The sequence below is a fragment of the Haemaphysalis longicornis genome, unplaced genomic scaffold, assembly GCF_048455015.1.
Source record: "Haemaphysalis longicornis isolate Haplotype H1 unplaced genomic scaffold, Haemaphysalis longicornis Haplotype H1 scaffold_10, whole genome shotgun sequence".
NCBI lineage: Eukaryota > Metazoa > Arthropoda > Arachnida > Ixodida > Ixodidae > Haemaphysalis > Haemaphysalis longicornis.
The window spans coordinates 109,425,856-109,444,751 of NW_027526204.1; the positions used below are offsets into that span (position 1 = coordinate 109,425,856).

The 18,896-nt window shown below is 45.2% G+C and overlaps 1 protein-coding gene across 2 annotated transcripts in view; it reads left to right on the forward strand.

The window, feature by feature from the left end:
• LOC144159109 (nuclear receptor-binding protein homolog) overlaps positions 1 to 18,896 on the forward strand; it is a 31,122-nt gene that overhangs the window by 349 nt on the left and 11,877 nt on the right. The window contains exons 2-9 of one of the 2 annotated variants that reach the window (XM_077690395.1): positions 2,780 to 2,902; positions 4,678 to 4,869; positions 9,219 to 9,259; positions 9,452 to 9,546; positions 15,526 to 15,618; positions 16,931 to 16,989; positions 17,840 to 17,941; positions 18,764 to 18,896. In XM_077690395.1, coding sequence (XP_077546521.1) covers positions 2,780 to 2,902; positions 4,678 to 4,869; positions 9,219 to 9,259; positions 9,452 to 9,546; positions 15,526 to 15,618; positions 16,931 to 16,989; positions 17,840 to 17,941; positions 18,764 to 18,896 — 838 coding nt within the window. The remainder of the gene's footprint in view (positions 1 to 2,779; positions 2,903 to 4,677; positions 4,870 to 9,218; positions 9,260 to 9,451; positions 9,547 to 15,525; positions 15,619 to 16,930; positions 16,990 to 17,839; positions 17,942 to 18,763) is intronic. The other variant, XM_077690396.1, reaches the window with a different exon arrangement.

Here is an 18,896-nt window from a genome sequence, read left to right on the forward strand (position 1 = left end):
TAAAGCCATTAGAGATCTGTCCGCTGTGAACAGCTTGAAAGTCGTTTGCTGGTCGATAAAAAAGTGGGTCGCATCGCGAGGGGTCCGCCGTTGACAAATTGTTCAGGGACCTATTCTCGGTCTGCGGCATGCAGTGCCGCTTAGTTCAATTTTTAATTGGTGTCTTGGACGCGGTTGTAGGTGTCTGAAGGGTGCTTGTTGATTTTTGTGTCAACCTTTTTCTTTTTACGTCTCGGAAACGCCCAGACAGTAGACATCTTTCTCTTTCTCTCGCTCTCTCTCGCAAGTGCGTGCGTACGTCAGGTTCGGAGAGTTCGGTGCTCCCATGTGCCGGACATCGTCATAGTTCTACGCATATTGGCACGATCTACAGATTTAAAAGGTGCATATTTATGAAAGTTGCTTAAAATCTTGCCGAAACCGTAGTTCGCCTTAAAACTGTTTTCAGATACTATTTACTAAGGCTTGACGTTGGGCTGGTTGGGTACACATTATTCACACTAAAAAACAGCGCAATGACGAAGAGGGAAGATGTGACTAACTTGATTATCAGATATGATTTTTTTTCTGATAATAGTACAAGTGCATTATTTTTAGTAATGTTTGTGCGTTCGTTTTTTTTTTGTGATGCACAGTTTTACATTTCTCGCGAAAAATAAGGCAAGTTGTTTCTTCAATGCAATATGACGGACTTGGCCTGACATGATAAGACGGAAAGAAGGCACCAGATGTAGATTTAAGTGTTTTTTTTTTATTCTCATTTAAGGAATGGAATGTACAGATTAAAAAAAAGATAAACATTCTAACATTAATCGTGTGAAGCGCTTGAGTGGCCGCAAAGCTAGAAAAATAAAAATAAAGCGCCCATATGCAAACGCATCAATTGCAAACTATCCACACACACAAAAAACATCCATATGCTTGAAATTTGGCGCTATGTTAAAGACCCCAGTTGGTCCGAATTAACCCGGAACGTTGCATTATGTTGCACCTTGTAGCCCTGTTTTATTTTAATCTGCTGAAATACAAACAGGCAAGTGCAGTATAGAATCAAGTTTGGGCTTGTTTGTATTGAGTATGTTATGGCGTTTGACTGCTTCACAGGCAATGGCTAGCTAAGGGATTTTCCTTGTATTTTCACTCGTGGGTAGTCCACTGTTGCATTTTTTACGAGTGCCGGTTTGCGCCCTGTAAACTCCAGTCATTAATAATACGGAGTAAGTGCGGCCTGAAAAAGCTAATGAAACATACCATCGAATAGTCATTAAGAAAAAGTCCCTTTTTATCTGGCAAGACCACGTTTCATGCACTAAAACTCGTAATTACTCTTTTTTAGAGGGCAGTTTTCGGGTCACTTGCCTGCTTGTGGGGTGTCTACAAGTTACTTAACCATAGTATGCATGCTATAAGGGAAAACTTGTGGGTGGAGTCTTTTCGGTTAGCAGCCGTGGGAAACAGTGAGGCGCTAGAGTAGAGTTCAAAAGTGGCAAGAAATTATCACTTGCGAGGAAAGACAAGTTGCCAAAGAAAGCGAAGCTTGAATAAATAACCTTAATGAGGGTTGTAGCCACTTGCTTGTGAACTTGCAGAGTGTGCTTTGTTACCAATCGGCTGTTACCACTGGCCTTTGAGGACTTTGGCAGGGCAGAGCTTGCTGAAGCAATTCGATTTCAAGTAGCAGTGCATGTCGTGTAAACCTTCAGCTGTAGAGACGGTAACTGGGGTGTCATTGTGACGTTTCACTTAGAGCCCTTGGCACTGGCTATAGGCGAATAAGGTTTCTTCGGGCATAGTAACTCTTTTGTTAATTTATTAGGAAGCAAGATGTACAAGCGCTGCACAATGAAATATAAGGTCAAGCCAACTGATTCCCAAACAGTTTTGTTGTCGCCCAAAAGTGATGCGCATTGTTTTATTCAGAAAGGCAGTTCAAGCTGCGTTTCAATTATGTTTGAGTGTTTTGATATAGTACATTTGGTGAATAATTAGTCGAAGATGACGATGTTGGTTTGAACTGTAACGTAGCTAAAGCTTATAGGTACCCTGCAGGACTTTTTTTTTTTTTCGACCTTTCTTTAATAATGCTTTCAGAACATAGTCAACCAAATACTACTGCTCTGTGTCCATCAGATGACTTAAAGACTGTTCAAAAGATTTTTCTTTTTTTCCGGTATTGGCGTTCGCAGAGTGCTCGAATCACGTATTTGAGCGATGTAGCGGCCATTGGAAGGCTTCCTTTCACTTGCAACAATAAATCCATTCGACCCGCCGGGGTGGCTCAGTGGCTAAGGTGTTGCGCTGCTGAGCACGAGGTCGCGGGTTCGATTCCCGGCCGCGGCGGCCGCTTTTCTGATGGAGGCGAAAAGCAAAAACGCCCGCGTGTATGAGATTTCGGCGCACGTTAAAGATCCCCAGGTGGTCAAAATTAATCCGGAGCCCTCCACTACGGCGCGCCTCATCGCCTACGTTGCGTCGGCGCGTTAAACCCTACAATCAGAATCAGAACAAATCCATTCGGTAGCCTCTTATAAAAATTGCCACAAAAGCAAAGTGGAAATGGAAGGTGCGTCTGCTGCGATGAGCAAATCTTGCAGCGCCGTTCCATGCCGAATGATAATAGCTTTCACAAAGCTTCCAGACGTGATGAAAAGGAGTGAGAGCATTTATCGGGAGCGTTGCAGGGTCCCTTTAAGTTTTTGTTTTCCTTTTGGTGTTTGCTATTGCGGCGTGTGGGGAAACTCATGCCTCACTTGGTTCGTTGCCCTTCACCTGCCCGCAGGTTCAACAGAGGGACATTCCGGGCATTGACGCTGCCTACCTTGCAATGGACACTGAGGAAGGCGTCGAGGTCGTCTGGAACGAAGTCAAGTTCTCCGAGAGGAAAAACTTCAAGGCCAAAGAGGTGAGGGGGGAGGGGGCCATGTGGCAGCAGCCACACAATGCCTGCCTAGCAAAACAAAACAGAGTTGGGAGTGACGGCCGCCGGTGCCACATTGTGGCCTTGGCGTGTGCAGCAGGCTGTGCCTTTGTCAGGCACGCTCCGTGTGGCAGGGTTGGCATTCGAGTATTGTTTGATGGGGACGTTTGTTTGGTTGCAAGCAGCGCTATTTCTGGCAAAACAAAATAATCGCCACTTGTTCATTGTGTTTGTTGTCCTGACGTGGCGTGACCTGAATTGTAGAAGTTCCCCTTTGAGGATAGTATGTTAAAAACAAAGTGCTTGTTGTAGGATGTAACGGGGCAGACTGAAGATTTTTAGTGTTGGCACGTCTGAATTAAAATTCTTGTTTTTGCACATTGAAAGCATGCTGAAAGCGTAAGTTTGGTGTTACAAGGGAACCTTCAAAATTTATTTTGGAATACAAATTTGCCGATCTATAGGCACGCCTAGTATTCCTTATCATTGCGGAGGAAGTTTTTTAGTGGTTTGTCAAACACTTGAGATGCTACATTTACAAATTTGCCGATCTATAGGCACGCCTAGTATTCCTTATCATTGCGGAGGAAGTTTTTTAGTGGTTTGTCAAACACTTGAGATGCTACATTTAGTGATGCCAAAGGACATGTTAAGTCCTTATACTGCATTCGCGCATTTGTTTAGGCGCGAAATTTGAAAATACAGTGGTGTTGTGAGTGCCTGTTATCATCACAAGGTGGTTGTAAGATAAGCAATGTTGCCAGACCATTTGTGAACAAGTTACTAATAGCCCTCCATGCATGCGTTACTTGTTTCAAAGTATTATATCGTAGCTGCACTTGTGAGAAATGAATGCTCTTGCATCCGTAGTTCAGCTCGAACTGATGCAAGCTTTTTTATTTTTTATATGTTGTTATGTTTTTCATGCACCGTGAAACCCTTGTGTTTGTGCGGCTTTGGTTCACTGAGCGACCAATCCCAAAGGTTATTGCACAGGCCATGGCAACTGGAACGGCACCACTGTTACAGGTTCTCTGTCGTTGTGCTGCTACTTATAATATTTTTAGATGGTCTTTGGAGCTAATTGTCGATCGCTATGATATTTCAAACGACACTCAAGACAGTTATAAACAATAAGTACTTCATCTTAGAGTGCCCAGGCACTCTAAGGTGAGTGTTCTGAGCATTGTTTGTATTATTTGTACGTAATCTTCACCAGAGAAATCAGCTCAAACATTTCCGTTTCCTTCGCACTGTCCTCCTTCAATAGTGAGGCGATGTTGGCTGAGGTGACGCATGCGCAAAGTGTTCAGGGCAACATTTATAAAAGAGTTGTGAGTGTTCTTAGCCCACACGAACTCTGTGTAAGCCTACAGAAATTCCACGTTGATCACTTAAAAAATCTCATTAAATTTGGAGTGCGTCAGATCGCATTAAGTGGTGTTACGTCAGTGTGGTTGTCCAGACAGCTGCCGTAAAGAAAAGACCGCGTGAGTTGCGGTGCACGTTGTGGTCGCAAACAATACCATATTTATTCGAATATAAGGTGAGTTTTTTTTTTTTTTTTCCAAAATCCGTAGTCTCAAGGTCATCCGTGCCTTTTATTCAATGCTCAGTATAAATATATGGTGATTTTTTTTCACTCTCCAAACTTCACCATCGCCTTATAATCGAATAAATACGGTAGTCACTAATTCGCTTTAATGTGTTCCATTAATGCTGACTGCCCGCTGCCTCGCCCTCTCTGCCGCCCCCTGCAGGAGAAGATTCGCGAGGTGTTTGACAGCCTGGCCCAACTGGAGCACCCCAACATAGTGAAGATCCACAAGTACTGGATGGACAAGGACTCAGAGAAGCCCCGGGTGATCTTCATCACCGAGTACATGTCCAGCGGGTCGCTCAAGCAGTTCCTCAAGAAGACCAAGCGCAACGTCATCAAGCTGCCCCTGCAGGTGGGGAGACAGGCCACTGGTCTGGCTGGCCCGCACGCGAATCTGTGTGTCTGTGCGAGTGTCTTAGTGCGCTGCGAGTGGCAGATGCAGAGTGTGTGCTTGATTGGGAGGAGCCCTAAGAAGGCGATGGAAATGGGGAAGCGGCGGCTAGCCAGCTACCTGTGGGTTTGGTCATTGGGCACTGAAGCTGCCAGATAAGGAATTTACGGTGGAGACAAATAATGAAAACACTTTTATACACAATGTTTAGATCACAATTCACAGACCTAACCAGTCTAAATTAACGTGCAGTCCTCCACAGTGGCTGATCTTTTAGCCTGGACTTGACAGGGCTTGAATTGCTGCCTGCTGTTTAGGGGGATTGTTTCTGCGAGGCCAAGTGAACCTGTCATCTTAACTGTTAACAGTTCAGTCATCTTAACTGTTACTGGTTACGTTTTATGTATTCAGGATACATTACAGACTCGTGGTCGGGCATAGAGTGAGGGGGAGCACGCAATTAGAGACTGAAGTGAGAATGAAACAGCGGGAACCAAAATACTGTAATGCATAATATGGCACTTATATAAGGAGACACAACACAGTAAACACAATGCAAAAAGAAGAAAATGCGCAACTCGAGGAAAATCAAGTCAAGGTAACAAAGCATGGTAGTATTACAACTGCTGCAAGTATGTAGGTGTATATTCAAAAGTAAACAAACCCATAAAAGACACGATGAGTTGACACGTGCACTTTGAAGATAGCAGATATCGCCAAGCACCAGAAACGGATGAGGAAATAAAAAGTGCAGTTCAGTGAAAGATTATAGGGCATAACATTCAGATATGAAGTGCCAAAAGCATCTTGATGGGAACTTTTTTTTTTACTCCTGATGTTGCCTATGAGCTATGTTTCATATGCTCACTGGATGTGGTTAGGAAAGGGCTAGGGAAAGGGCAGGAGTGTTCTGAAGAGGCACCTATACTTGGGTCGCAAGATCTCGTCCCTAGGTGCAGCACTTGTCGTGTAGCCATAGGGAAAACAGGGACCAAAAACTACCACTTTCCCTAGGTGGCGCAGTTGCTGCCACCTTTGAGAAGCGGTGGCACGTTGTGCCACGAGCTGGCTAAAGTTGTTTTTCCTAGTCAGTTCCGGGTTTTAGATTAGATTAACTGGTTCTCAAAAGTGGGGTCAACTACACGAGATAACCTGCTCCACAGCCCCAGTTTTTAGGGCTCTACTGGCAATGATAAGCTTGCTTATCACGGAGTTAAATTTGTCCAGGGTAGCTAGACGAATGGAGCATCAGGTTTGGCTAGCCGCAGCTTGCAATGCTCAAACAAATGACTGCAAGTCTCCTCTTTGCCTCTGCCACTGGCACATACGCATTTGCATGTTTTCTTACCACAAATTCTTTTTTAATTCCCCATGGTCTTGGAGCTCCCTGTTTAAGCTTCCTTGTAAAGGAAAAAAAAAAGAAACAGAAGGGAAAGAATAATACGTAGGCCCCTTCTTCTGCAACAAACTCTTTCTACTTGCTGAATCTGCAGCCGCAAAATCACATTTGAAGTTCCGTTGCCTTTAAAGTTCTTGATCACAGCTTATCGGAGATAAAAACAGCTTTGTTGGTGGAGCGGGTGGGGCTATGAAAAGTAGTAACGCTGATCTGCTATGCAAGGCTGTGTGTAGACTGCTTTTGCAAGTCCGCACCGCTTGTTGGAGGTTGCTCTGAGCAGGGAGTTCCAAGCCGCAGAAACTTTGTCGCATGTGTTGCTGCTGCAATATGTGAGGCCGTTATGAGCACTGGGCCTTCTCGATCATCACTCGTGGACTGCCCGCACAGGCCTAGGACACTATGTGGCATTGGTTGCGGGGGGTTATTGTGGCCGACACTGTTTGAGAATAGGGTGCCCCAAAATGGGTAGATTAGAGTCAATGTTTGCAGATACTAGTACCGGTGTCCATGATTGCTACATTGCGGAGGCCCAGTGCCAGTGAGTTCTTATTATTGGGAGGGCCTGTCTGTTCTCTTTTCTTCTTTTTTTTTTCTAAAGAAAATGTTGGAGATTGGTAAAGCAGCATCGAAAAAAAGGCCTCCTGTTGTGTCAATCAGTCCGAGCTTACAATAGGGCAAGCTGGCTTGTTATAAACATGGACGCAACTTACCCGATTGGAACTACGATCTAAGGCTTGCGCTTGGCTGAGATAAAGGGGTACTGGGTTTTATTGCTTGAGGGGGGACACTGCTGTTTAGCTATTAAGTAAACCCTGTGAAACTTGCCAGCCTTGGTGCTTTTTTTCCACTTATTTCAAATACTATACCATTATTTATTGAGTCAGTCAATTAGCTCCCGAGGTAATTAGAGATAATTAGTCATTTTTGGAGGAACATAACACAAAGCAGTGCTAGTTACAGAACTGTAATCTTTATACTATGAACTCTGGTGAATGCAATAAGAGAAGCAGTTTTTGATGCACCGCTTGGAACTAATTTTACAGCTCATTGAACTTTGGTGTTTGAAATGGGCATTTGAAATGGTTCCTTGCCACTGGTGCCAACAAAGTTTAATGAGCTGTAAAATTTGTTTCAAGCAGTGCATCAAAAAACTGCTTCTCTTATTGCATTCACCAGGGTTCATAGTATTGGAAAATATAGAGATTACAGTTCTGTGACTAACACTGCTTTGTCTATTGTTCCTCCAAGGATGACTTGTTATCTCTAACTATCTTGGGAACTGATTGACAGACTCAATAAATAATGGTACATTTGAAATAAGTGGGAAAAATCAGCAAGACTGGCAAGTTTCAGAGAGTTTACTTAAAAATTACAAGTAGCTGTTTCAAGAGCAGTGTCCCCCCTTAAGAAAGACTGACATGAATATTTGAGTGAATGAATCAATCAATAAACCATGGAGCTACGGTGTTTCATTGTGGATCTAACAGCGCGGGATGGAATGTCATCGTTGGGAAGATTTCATTTTATTAACTGCCATCCATGGCAGCGTTTAGGGCGTGGGGTGTAACGGTCAAAATATGAGTGCAGACTCGCTGGTAGCTAACGTAAGGATTACAAATTGTCGACTCTAAGACAGGTAGCTGACTGCTTTGTTGTCGTCACCAGAAGTCCGGAGCCTGGTGCATTGTAGTTGTCAGGCTGTCTCCGCTAGCTTTGCTGAAGGTGTCAAGTGAGTCGTTCATGCTGATGACAAACCAGCTTGCCCTCAAAACTTTGCATGGTTTTACTTTCTACACATTTTATACTGTTTTACTGCGCGTTTTGCATTCGATTTCTATGCGGTAATTCCGTGTGGCTTACTAAATGAGATATGGCATCGAGGTTTTTGAAGTGCACAAACATGACAACTTGCATCTGTAAAGTTCCAGAACATTTGAGTCCCAGTATTGTGGGATTATTTGAAGTGGGAAGTCCTTGCTGTATTATTTTTGTATTATGTCAGTATTTTGCAACATCTGTAGCCTTTGATGAGGATTGCTTGTTTTCTCCAGTAACAATTGCCTCCAGCACAAAAGAGCCTTGTTAAAACGTACCGCGCAACGAGGCAGAAATACTAGGTACAAACCTGTAACGCATTAACTGGTCACACCAGGGTTGGGAATACTGGTTTGGCAGTACAACATGACAATGTGTTGCATAAAAACTGCAGCTTATTAAAGTGGGTATGTACTATTGAGCGTAATGCCACATGGTGACTAGCATAAGTGGACAAAGACGTAAAGAAGGGACACAGCATTCTATTCCTTACATCCTTGACCAGTTGCGCCAGTTATCATCGTCATCAGCCTCGTTACACTAAGATTGGGCTGTACTTGATAATCTGTGCATGTGAGGAAAACGATTTCTGTAAAGAAAAAACAAACAAAGAAAACATGGTACAGAAACTTGCGAAAAGCTAACCGGGGTGATCTTCATGAGAAAATCTTTCTTTTTTTTTTTTTTTTTTTGTCATTTAGGTCCCCCCAACGGGGGACAGGATGTCGTAGGTGAAGTAATACGGAAATGCGGGCTAGCTGGTTTGCATTCATGCCACTAACTTTGTGTGCACTAAACAGGGACTCGGCGGAAAAGACACATTAAGACCAGCGTTGGACGTTGAGTCCGTATTTAGTGCATGCAAAGTTACCGGTACGAATGACCACAGCTGCGCAGCGAGCAACAAAAGCGCAAAGGAAAGGAAAGAATTTCTCTGGAACATTGCCCCTGGCCTCCTCCGAAATGTCGTTCCCTGAAGGCTCGGACTTCAGCAGCAGCAGCAGCAGCGAGTGTGTGTGAGCCCGTGTTGTGGTGTGGTGTGAGCGAGCGAGCGTGGCGCCGGCACGCGTCATCACCTCTGCTGTTTTTGTTTTAGGCTTGGAAGAGATGGTGCAACCAGATTCTCTCCGCCCTAAGGTGTGGTCCCAGCATCATTTGACGTCTTAAGCGCAGCGCGGGTTGGCGGCGGTGGGGTCTCCCCCCCATCCCCCTCCCGGCTGCCCCCGTTTGCCTGTCCCCCGCCGAGGGCCCGCCTCGAGGGCCTGAGGCGCTGCCGGGGGGAACCTTCTCACCGGTCTCCCCCTCCCTCCCCTCCGCTTCTCTCGGCAGTTACCTCCACTCTTGCCTGCCGCCCATCTTGCACGGGAACATGACGTGCGACACCATCTTCATCCAGCACAACGGCCTCATCAAGATCGGATCAGGTTTGGCAACGCGTCTTCCTTTGGCTTGGCTTGGCTTGAAATTGGGGTTCAAACAAGGGGGGAACGTAGACAAAATTTAGGGTGCGTTCCAATTTACCGTTTAGACAGCTTCGTTGCCGTCTTCGCGGACAGTACACCATGTTAAGCCCCGTTCCAATTCGAACGAAGCAGTCAACGAAGACTGCTTCGAGGAGACAGCATCGAAGTCAGCAACGATGCAGGCTACCTTCCTGTCTAAACTGAAAAGCGACGCCAGCGCCACCTTTTTGCGATTTTATGTTGAACGAAAAGCACTTGTTCCTTTATTTAAATATTTAGTAAAATTTACTAGTCATGAAGGTGACTTTGCCTAGTTTTTAAATTACGTAACGTTTGTAATAACAACGGTAATATTAGTTACGAAACTTGCGGCTTGCTCATCTCAACATGTCTGCAACGACGCTGTCGTCTGCTGGTCGTCTGCGCTGGTGTTGCATTTGCGATTGAGGCGCCGTTCCAATTTCATTCCTTTAGACGTCTAGTTAGACTGCTTCGTAGACTGTCTACCAAGCTGTCTGCGAATTGGAACGCAGCATTACTCGCCGCAGTAGCTCAGTCACCGAGACGTTGGGGTTCAAAGACGTCGGTTCATTCCTGGCCACTGTGGCTGTTTTTCTGACGGAAGCGGGAAGCGGGAATGCCCATTTGTTGCGATTTCAGCCCATGCTAAAGATCCACGGGTGTTCAAGGTTAATCTAGAGCCCTCCGCTACAGTGCGTCTCATGGCTGCAGTGTAGCTTTGGCACGTAAGACGCCTCAAATATAGATGTGTGGGCAAAGAGAAGATTTGGCGGACGTTCTGGCAACCATGCCATGATCCTGCAAAGCTCAAATAGGTTTTTTTTTTTAAGTGCAAAGCACTGTAAGGTCCTGGTTTGTTGTCGCAGCTTGTCTGCGGTCACACTACGTAGCCACCAGTCATGCGGCGCTACATACCCAAACAAAGCCTTGGATACCCACTTGCCCCTCGATTCAGCCTTTCGGCCATAAGTTAAGAGGATACTGGAATGAACAACGATACTTGAACAAACGAACAATATATGCTGAACTGTTCGCAACTCCTGGAACCGTTGGGAGTAGTTATACACGCCTTATTGTTAAGTGCAAAGCAAACTGCAGGTACATTTGACGCAAAATAAATGCACTTAACAGGCAGTACGCGCATTCATTTAGTTAGGAATGCTCGTTAAGTTCGTTTTTACGATAGTAAGTGACAAAAAAGTGTCCGCAAAAGAAAAAAAAATTTGATGCGTTTAAAATAGCATAAAAAGGCAGCACTAGTGAGACGAAACCAAGCGCAAAAAGAACAACTCCCGCTAGTGCTGTTCCTGGCTGAACAAAAAACAAAAGATAAAGAAAAAGATGCAAGCTGTCCCAGGAGAATGCACGCAAGCTCTGCAAAGGCGGCAAAATTGAATTGCATTGAACAAACCTCCGTTGAATTCATCAGGAGAGGACTGAGACAGGGCGGCGAAGAATGTGATGAGTGGTATCAGTAAGTGGATAGCGGTGCCACAGTCCATTATGGCGAGTCACTGCTCTGCACTTTCGACAGCCTACACTTTGAGTGGAACTGCTTTAATTTTTTGTGACCTGGCCGTCACAAGCTGTGTAGGATTGTCAACCAGTTGCAATGAAACTGAGAAATCAGAGCTTGCCAGAATTTTTGAGTGACCATTTCAGGCATGGTGTTCTCAGCTCGGTTAGGATGTGCCTAATCTACTTTTGACGCCCAAGCTCCCTTGAAAACTTTATATTCGTGACTTATGCAACCCAGCCATGCCAGCAACGCAAGTGAGTACGATGCGTTTTGGGAAAGCCGTGCGAAGGTGAGGGAAAGTAGTGTTCCACCTGGGAGGCAGCGCCGCTAGGGCATGGGACGCCATCTTTGAGTGTTGCATTGAAACGCGCACTGTCCATGCCTGGTTAGCCGAACCTGGGCTTTTTGATGCACCGTAGCGAAGGACTGTGGGTTTAATTAGATTTCCAGGGAATTTTTGAAAAACGCTGAAATATCTTGTGCAGAGGCACATTTATTGATTGATTGTAGGGTTTAACGCGCCGACGCAATGCAGGCGATGAGGCGCGCCGTAGTGGAGGTCTCCGGATTAATTTTTACCACCTGGGGATCTTTAACGTGCGCCGAAATCTCGCACGCACAGGCGTTTTTGCTTTTAGCCTCCGTCAGAAAAGCGGCCGCCACGGCCGGGAATCGAACCCGCGACCTCGTGCACAGCAGCACAACGCCTTAGCCACTAAGCCACCACGGTGGGTCAAGAGGCACATTTATGCTTCCCCCTAATCAAAAATGGCTGCCTTTGTGGTCAAGGGTCAAACCCATGACCTTATGCATACCTGTAGGACACCTTAGCCTTTTTGAAGCCTCTGCCATTGAAGCAGGATGAACAAAAACCTCTTAAAGCTTGAAGAATATATGAGGCTTTTTTTTTTTTTTTTTTCTCCCGAAATGAGCCAGATCCAGATACCGAAAATGAGCCGGATAAAGCTGCAGTGACAAGAAAAGCTCGGCAGTGTCCCCCTAAAACCGGGTGGCTAGCAAATGTTCGAGATAACACCCTGAAAACGTGTACACAGATCGTAGTTCGTATCAAAAAACGAGCCAGATGTAGCGTTTTCGCGGATCAAAATGAGCCAAATGCACTTCCCCAATGGGAGTTTCCTTTTGGCTTGAGCGTTCAGACAGTTTCGCGAGTGTTTTCGGAAGTTTTTTTTTTTTTTTTTTTTGTGCATTTCGGAGCTGGCTTATTATGAATTCAGACGGCAATGAGGGCACCGGTGAAAGATCTGTCCGCAGATGTCAACGACGAAGTGAACGGCCGAAGCGGAGGATATGAAACAGGCATTTCATTTCGTCTCCCTCGTTCCTACGAAATGACTCTGGTTATATTTATATTTACCGTTTTAGTACTTAACTAAGCAGCCAGTGCTTACGAGCCCTGGCCAATCCCCCCCCCCCCCCCCTTCCTTGCTGTGAGAGTACGAACCACTACACGGAGGTGAAGAATAAGATATGAGCAGCCTTGTGAGGCATTTTGTAAATTCATGGCAAAGCAATGAAAAGCTTGCTTTGTTAGTGCCTTGATGCGTGCCCAAGATAGTTATCCTATGGATGAATTCGAAAAGAACAGCTAATGCTTCCAAGAGGACTCACCTGCTCTTCATGTGTAGCTCTGCTGTTCTTGAGGCCCTGTTTCATATTTTAATGCCCCTTTTCCACCGAAACTCAATGGCAGATTGCTTGAAAGTCAATCTAAATAATAAAACTTTCGTGAGAATGCAGCATCAACTTGAGTGTTTCAATTCAACATGAGCCAAATCCAAACTTATCACCGCAAGATTGCTCAAATTTGAGGCATAATTTTTAATTATTTGTGGCCATAAGCTTTCCCTAGCTGACATGTAAAATATATCATATAATAGTTTTGACGGCACTGCATTTAGGTCCGGTAACAAACTTCTGCTTGTTTCTCAAATTTGCGTTAGGTGGATCTGGCTCATTTAGGGAAAAAAAAAAAAACATGCCTCATATATCGAGGTCGGACGAAGTTGTCCTGTTTTCTTCAGACGTGAGGCGGTTTTCTCGCAGCCGTAAATGGTCCCGTTTGGTGTTTTCTATGTGTTTCGTGGGCTATGAATCCTTGCCCAAAACTCGTAGGGGGCTTGAAACGTGCGGTGCGAGATTACAGAATGACCCACCTTCGGGTGGGATGAGTGTCATGGGCAACTGCAGGGCGCCCGCTATACTCGGGGACAACTTAAGAACGGCACCGGAAGTTGCCGCTGTGCCTTATCACCGTAGCCGGATGCTTCTCCGCGCGGCGCAAGTAGGGCGTTACTGGGAATATTTTGTACATGGCCTGAGCCGTTCCCGGGGTTTTTTGGACTTAATCTGCTTATAAACGACTCCAGTGACGACAAACAAACTGCGTGAGGCAAGGCAGACGATATCACGCATTCATAGCAAACCCCTTTCAAAACGCGCGCGCACCGACGTCACAAGTCCGGCGCTTTGGCAGAGTGATACACTACATGAGGTGGTGCCGTTCTCGAGTTGTAACCGAGTATAGTTAAGCGAGCTTTAGTTGTGTACAACTTTTTTTATTTATTTGAAAAACGATGCTTTACTGGCATACTGCTGCTGTTGTGATTTTGGCTTCAGCAGTCCTTTGAATTAAAAGAAAACAGAGACGAAATTTTTTCAGAATTTAGGCACTGGTGTTAATTTTTTTTTTATATGGTGGACAGTAAATACCAACCATTTGGGAGAAACAGCTGGGAGACATTGCAATTGTTATTGCAGACATTTAGTTGTAACATGTAGGCATTTCTTGCATGCAGTGTGATACTTAGCACCCTAACTGACACTATTGATGGGTGGCTCGTTGAAGAAGGGGGCTGCGAGGATGGTGTAAGTGCGGGGGAATAGGCAGGGACAAGCAGTGCATGACGGCGACTACATTTTAAGTTGTTTCCTCTTTGCCGCAATTCAGATTGCTAACACTGCTACATTGTCTTGTCTTCAGGGTAATGCTTAGAGGCCCTCCACGCCTCTGTTGTTGTAGCTTGCCTCGGTAAACACCTTAAAAAAGGCTTAGTGAGGAATCTCCTGCTAACACGTTTAGCCTTGTATCTCTTATGAAGAAACATGCTCGAAGCTTTGAAATTTGCTGTTTCGAGTTCGGTGAAGTGTTCAACAAAACCTGGTAGGGGTCATGTTTTGAGGTGTGAAATCTCGGTCACTGAACAAGTAAAAAAACGAAATGTTTCACGTCGTCAGTGAGTGTGGTTTTACCCTTTAAAGAATGGACCTCTTTCTACTTCTTATACAGCTCTCTGCATTAGACAGACACACCATCGCAGTCGTGTCAGATGGCCAAATCTATTTACCATCTTGAAAACAGGCGCGTAAAAGACATTGACCGAAAAAGGGAATACACAGGGCGGAAAGAAAAGAAACACACAGGACAGTGGAAGTGCGTTGTCCTGTGTATTTCTTTTCTTGGTCAATGTCTTTTCCGCACCTGCTTTCAAGATGAACACCAAATCGCCCAACTTTTCACTCTATTTACCATCAAGCCTATCACCATTCGACGTTTCACGTTGAAAGAAGTGCAACGATGATTGGCCCAGTGGTTTCTGAAATGGCCGTCTGACAAGCTGCTTAGTTGCATGATATTGTCGTGTATCTTTGACCTCTGACGCTGTGCTGTTTCTTGCCAGTAGAACGATTTCGTACAACGTGCCTGTCGTAATTGATGCTTTAAAGGGAGAGACAACCGATTTTTGTCGAGTATATTTTCTCTATTCCAAATGAAGGGGCATCACTTAGAACACCCTAACCCGAAAAGGTTTCGCTGATAGCGCCCTTAAACTTTTGGAATAACAATTCTTAGATCTACGAGTCACATGTGGCCCGCCAAGAGGAACGCTGCCAGCCATGACAGTGTGGCAACACACTTTTAACTGCACGTGAGATGAAAAGAGGTGTTTCAAAACTTGTCCCCGACCAAAACAACAATAATGTGCGACCTTTCCTGTTCCCTTATGCGATTTTTGAATCGCGCGTTGAAACCAACGGAGTTGTTTGGACATGTAAGGTAGTGTCATGGCCCCCACCTTTCAGATTTCACAAATTTTAGTGCAAAATTAAGATTATTTCTGCCTGGTTATTTAGAAATTCCCTGCCATTACCCCGCTATGTAAAAAACGTTGGCTTTGATATGAGCTAGAAGAGATGCACCCCACAAAAATCGGTTGTCTGTCCCTTTAAAGTTCGATTGACTTTTGCGTCCTACCGCTCATGACAGGACTCTGCAGCAGTGTTGTGATGAAAGCAGCTTCGCTTGTCGCTCGAGCATGCAAAGTGTGTCGACTTAGGGCCTCCTAAAGCGCACGCGTGTGTGTGTGTTCCAATTTCAGTGGCACCTGATGCGATCAACCACCACGTTAAGACATTCCGGGAGAACATCAAAAACGTGCACTTTGTGGCACCCGAGTACGGAAGTAAGTCGAGTACGTGTCTGGCACTGGGCCCTTCCTCTCTTTCTCCCTCTCTCTCTCTCTCTCTCTGCTGTTCTCTCCAGTGCACTCTTGTGGTGTCGTCGTTTTCCACATTTCCCCTCAACTTGTTTCCACTTTCCTGTTTTTTTTTTTTTAGGTTTTGTGAACGAGTAACTTAATAAGGGTGGACATGGCTCTTCAAACATTTCCTTTAATTGTCAAGTAAACTCTGTCAAAATTGTCATTCTTGCTGCTTTTTTGCCACTGATTTCAAATGTGCCATTATTTTTTCATCTGGTCAATTAGTTATCAAGGTAATTATAGATAATTAGTGATTTTTGGAGGAACAATAGACAAAACAGTGTTAACCATAAAACTGTAATCTTTATATTCTACAGTACTATGAACCCTGGTGAGTGCAATAAGAGAATAGTTTTTTTTTTTAAATGCAGAGCATTTGTATAACTCACGATGTCACCCGTGCATCGGCGTCCACAGCAGCCAGCCTCCCCCTACACTATAAAAAGAAATAACAGTTACCGGCGCCTGGTTTCGATCCCACGACCCTGTGGGCAGAACGCAAGGTACATGGTGCTCTACCCACTGCGCCACAAAAGCGACACGGAATCAAAGGCTACGAACGCGCCTTATATCCTCGACTCATTCAAACTACGTCGTCAGCGGCGTGCGTTGGCGACTCAGCGGCGTGATAGCTGCGTGGTGTACACGTGATAGCACCAACCCCCCAAACACTAAACGTTAACGCAATACACCCACCCACTATGCGACGCATTTACTCGAGTCCCCCTTGCAGGGAGATGGGCCCATTTTTTTTTTTTTTTTCATGCACTGCTTGGAACTAATTTTACAGCTCATTAAACTTTGGTGTTGGCATTCAGAACGGTTCCTTGCCACTGGTGCCACCGAGGTTTAATGAGCTGTAAATTTAGTTCGAAGCCGTGCATCAAAAAAACCGATTCTCTTATTGCACTCACCAGGGTTCATAGTATTGGAAAATATAACGGTTACAGTTTTGCGGTTCACAGTGTTTTGTCTGTTGTTCCTCCAAAAATGGCTAATTCTCTCTGATAACAATTGACACACTCAAAAAATAATGGCACATTTGAAATCAGTGTAAAAAAAGCACTAAGACTGACAAGTTTCACAAGTTTACTTAACAATTACAATTAAAGGAAGCTGTTTTAAGAGCAGTGGGCCCCCCTTAAAAGCTGCGATTTCCCAGCTTTTTGTTGCCACCAGCTTCGTCGGGTGCTTGAAGTGGACCGCTTTGAATGACGGCGTTGTTTTTTATTCCACCACCTAGCTGCCTCTGTTGTCACCCCTGCCGCAGACATCTATTCCTTTGGAATGTGTGCCTTGGAGGTAAGCGTTGTACTAATGCTTTGCAGTCGATGCTTGCTGTGCTAGTGCTCGTGTTGCCTGCTTGGTTTCAATTCAGCCAATGAGAAGCAGCAATTTGTCATCTTTTACGAGTGTTACGATGCATCATTCAGCAGTGTGGCTAATATATTAGAATTTGGACATGTTTCTATAAGCTTTCCTGGAGCAGAAACAACAAAGCCATGTTTTAAGAAGTATAGCACCTAGCGAGACATCTGATGGCTCCTTGGCCAGAGGAAAGACAAGGGCAGTGGGTGTCTGCAACATGCTTCATGGCTAATGTGATCGTGATGGCAAAAGCATTACGGTAAATAACATGAAAGGATGTGGCAAAGTAAGAAATTTCAAGTTTTAAATGAGGGCAGCGTCGTCTCCACCAAAATACCAAATCATGGCTTCTTTTGACCACCTTGGTCATTGCCGCTGGAGAGTCGCTGTTTGCACTCGTACGTTCGTTTGAATATTTTTCACCATACTTTATGGTGGGGGGGGGGGCTGAGTAAGTGGGTTCTTAGAGTACCTCATGTGCTGTTGGCGCTGAGGTTCCCCAGGTTCCCTATATCCTTTTAACAAACCAGTCACCCTAGCTTCTAAGCTCACTGAAATGGGTGTGGTCATTGCCCTTGGGCTGCTGCTACCGCAAGGGAGCTACCCAGAGTTCTGCCTAGGTAAGCTGAAAGCACTATATCTAGAACGTACTGTGAGGCCTCCTGGCATGGTCCCGGTGAGTTTGCTTCTCCTTTTTTGTTTTGTTTTGCGTGCATTTCGGCCTGTTCTTTCGACACCGGCAGGCCACACTCCGAAGCTAATCCGCCGTCTCTTCCTCCCCTAGATGGCGGCTTTGGAAATTCCAGGCAATGGGGATTCTGGTACCCAGATCACGGAGGAAGTCATCAACAAGACAATCGAATCCCTAGAGAACGTCCAGCAGAAGGTAACTGCGCCCCTCTCGTCGCAGCCGTACGACTAATGCCTTTCCTGCGTGGGTGGGGTACGGAAAGCTATTTGCTGACTTTTACTCGTTAGTAGTGTGATTGAGGCGTGTTTGTGTGTAGCGAACATTTTTTGGTCTTGCTTGGACAGCCGAAAACGAGACTTATAACGGGCAAGTTTGCTAAATGTATGAGAAGTGTAGCTTGGACTTGGTTCGAAGTATAGGAAAGGTGGGGGCAAACAAAATACAATAGGTGGGGTGCATGAAAGGGTGAGGGTTGGGGAGATATTTCATCCTCGTTTTTTCTGCTCAGGGGGAGGGCTAAGGGCTTAAGCTTTTGTACGTGTGCGGCTCAATCCTTGCATTTTTATGAAGCAGTGGTAAGGAAGCATAAAATATTGCTGGAATCTAGCCACAGGACAATGGCTTTCGTCCTGAAAAATGTGAAACTATGTTACAATATGTCAGCACTGTTCTGTTCAGACAAGAGCAATTTTTACTTCTGTTAGACAGTGTTGCATGTTAGTTGCTCAACCCCGGGTTGAAGGTGCCAAATTTAGATATTATTGCAGTACGCAAATACCGTTTGGCCATTGCTATTACTTCAGTAAATGGGCTGTTAGGCTAGTCGGGCAGCTTATGGAGATAGCACTAAGGTTGGGTTATCGAGGCCAGGAACAAACAAATGCTCATTGTAGTGAATGACAGTTTCTCTTGCTTTGTCCCCCATATGTAATTCCCCCAGGGAGGGCCTTTAGGGGTGTTTGGAATAAATAAAAAACAACAAGGAAATTAAGCGAGCGTACTCCGTTGCCGCCGCAGGACTTCATCCGGCAGTGCCTGCGGAAGAACCCGCAGGAACGTCCGACAGCGCGGGAGCTCCTCTTCCACCCGGTCATCTTCGAGGTGCACTCGCTGCAGGTCCTCGCGGCACACGTCATCGTCAAGAGTGCCT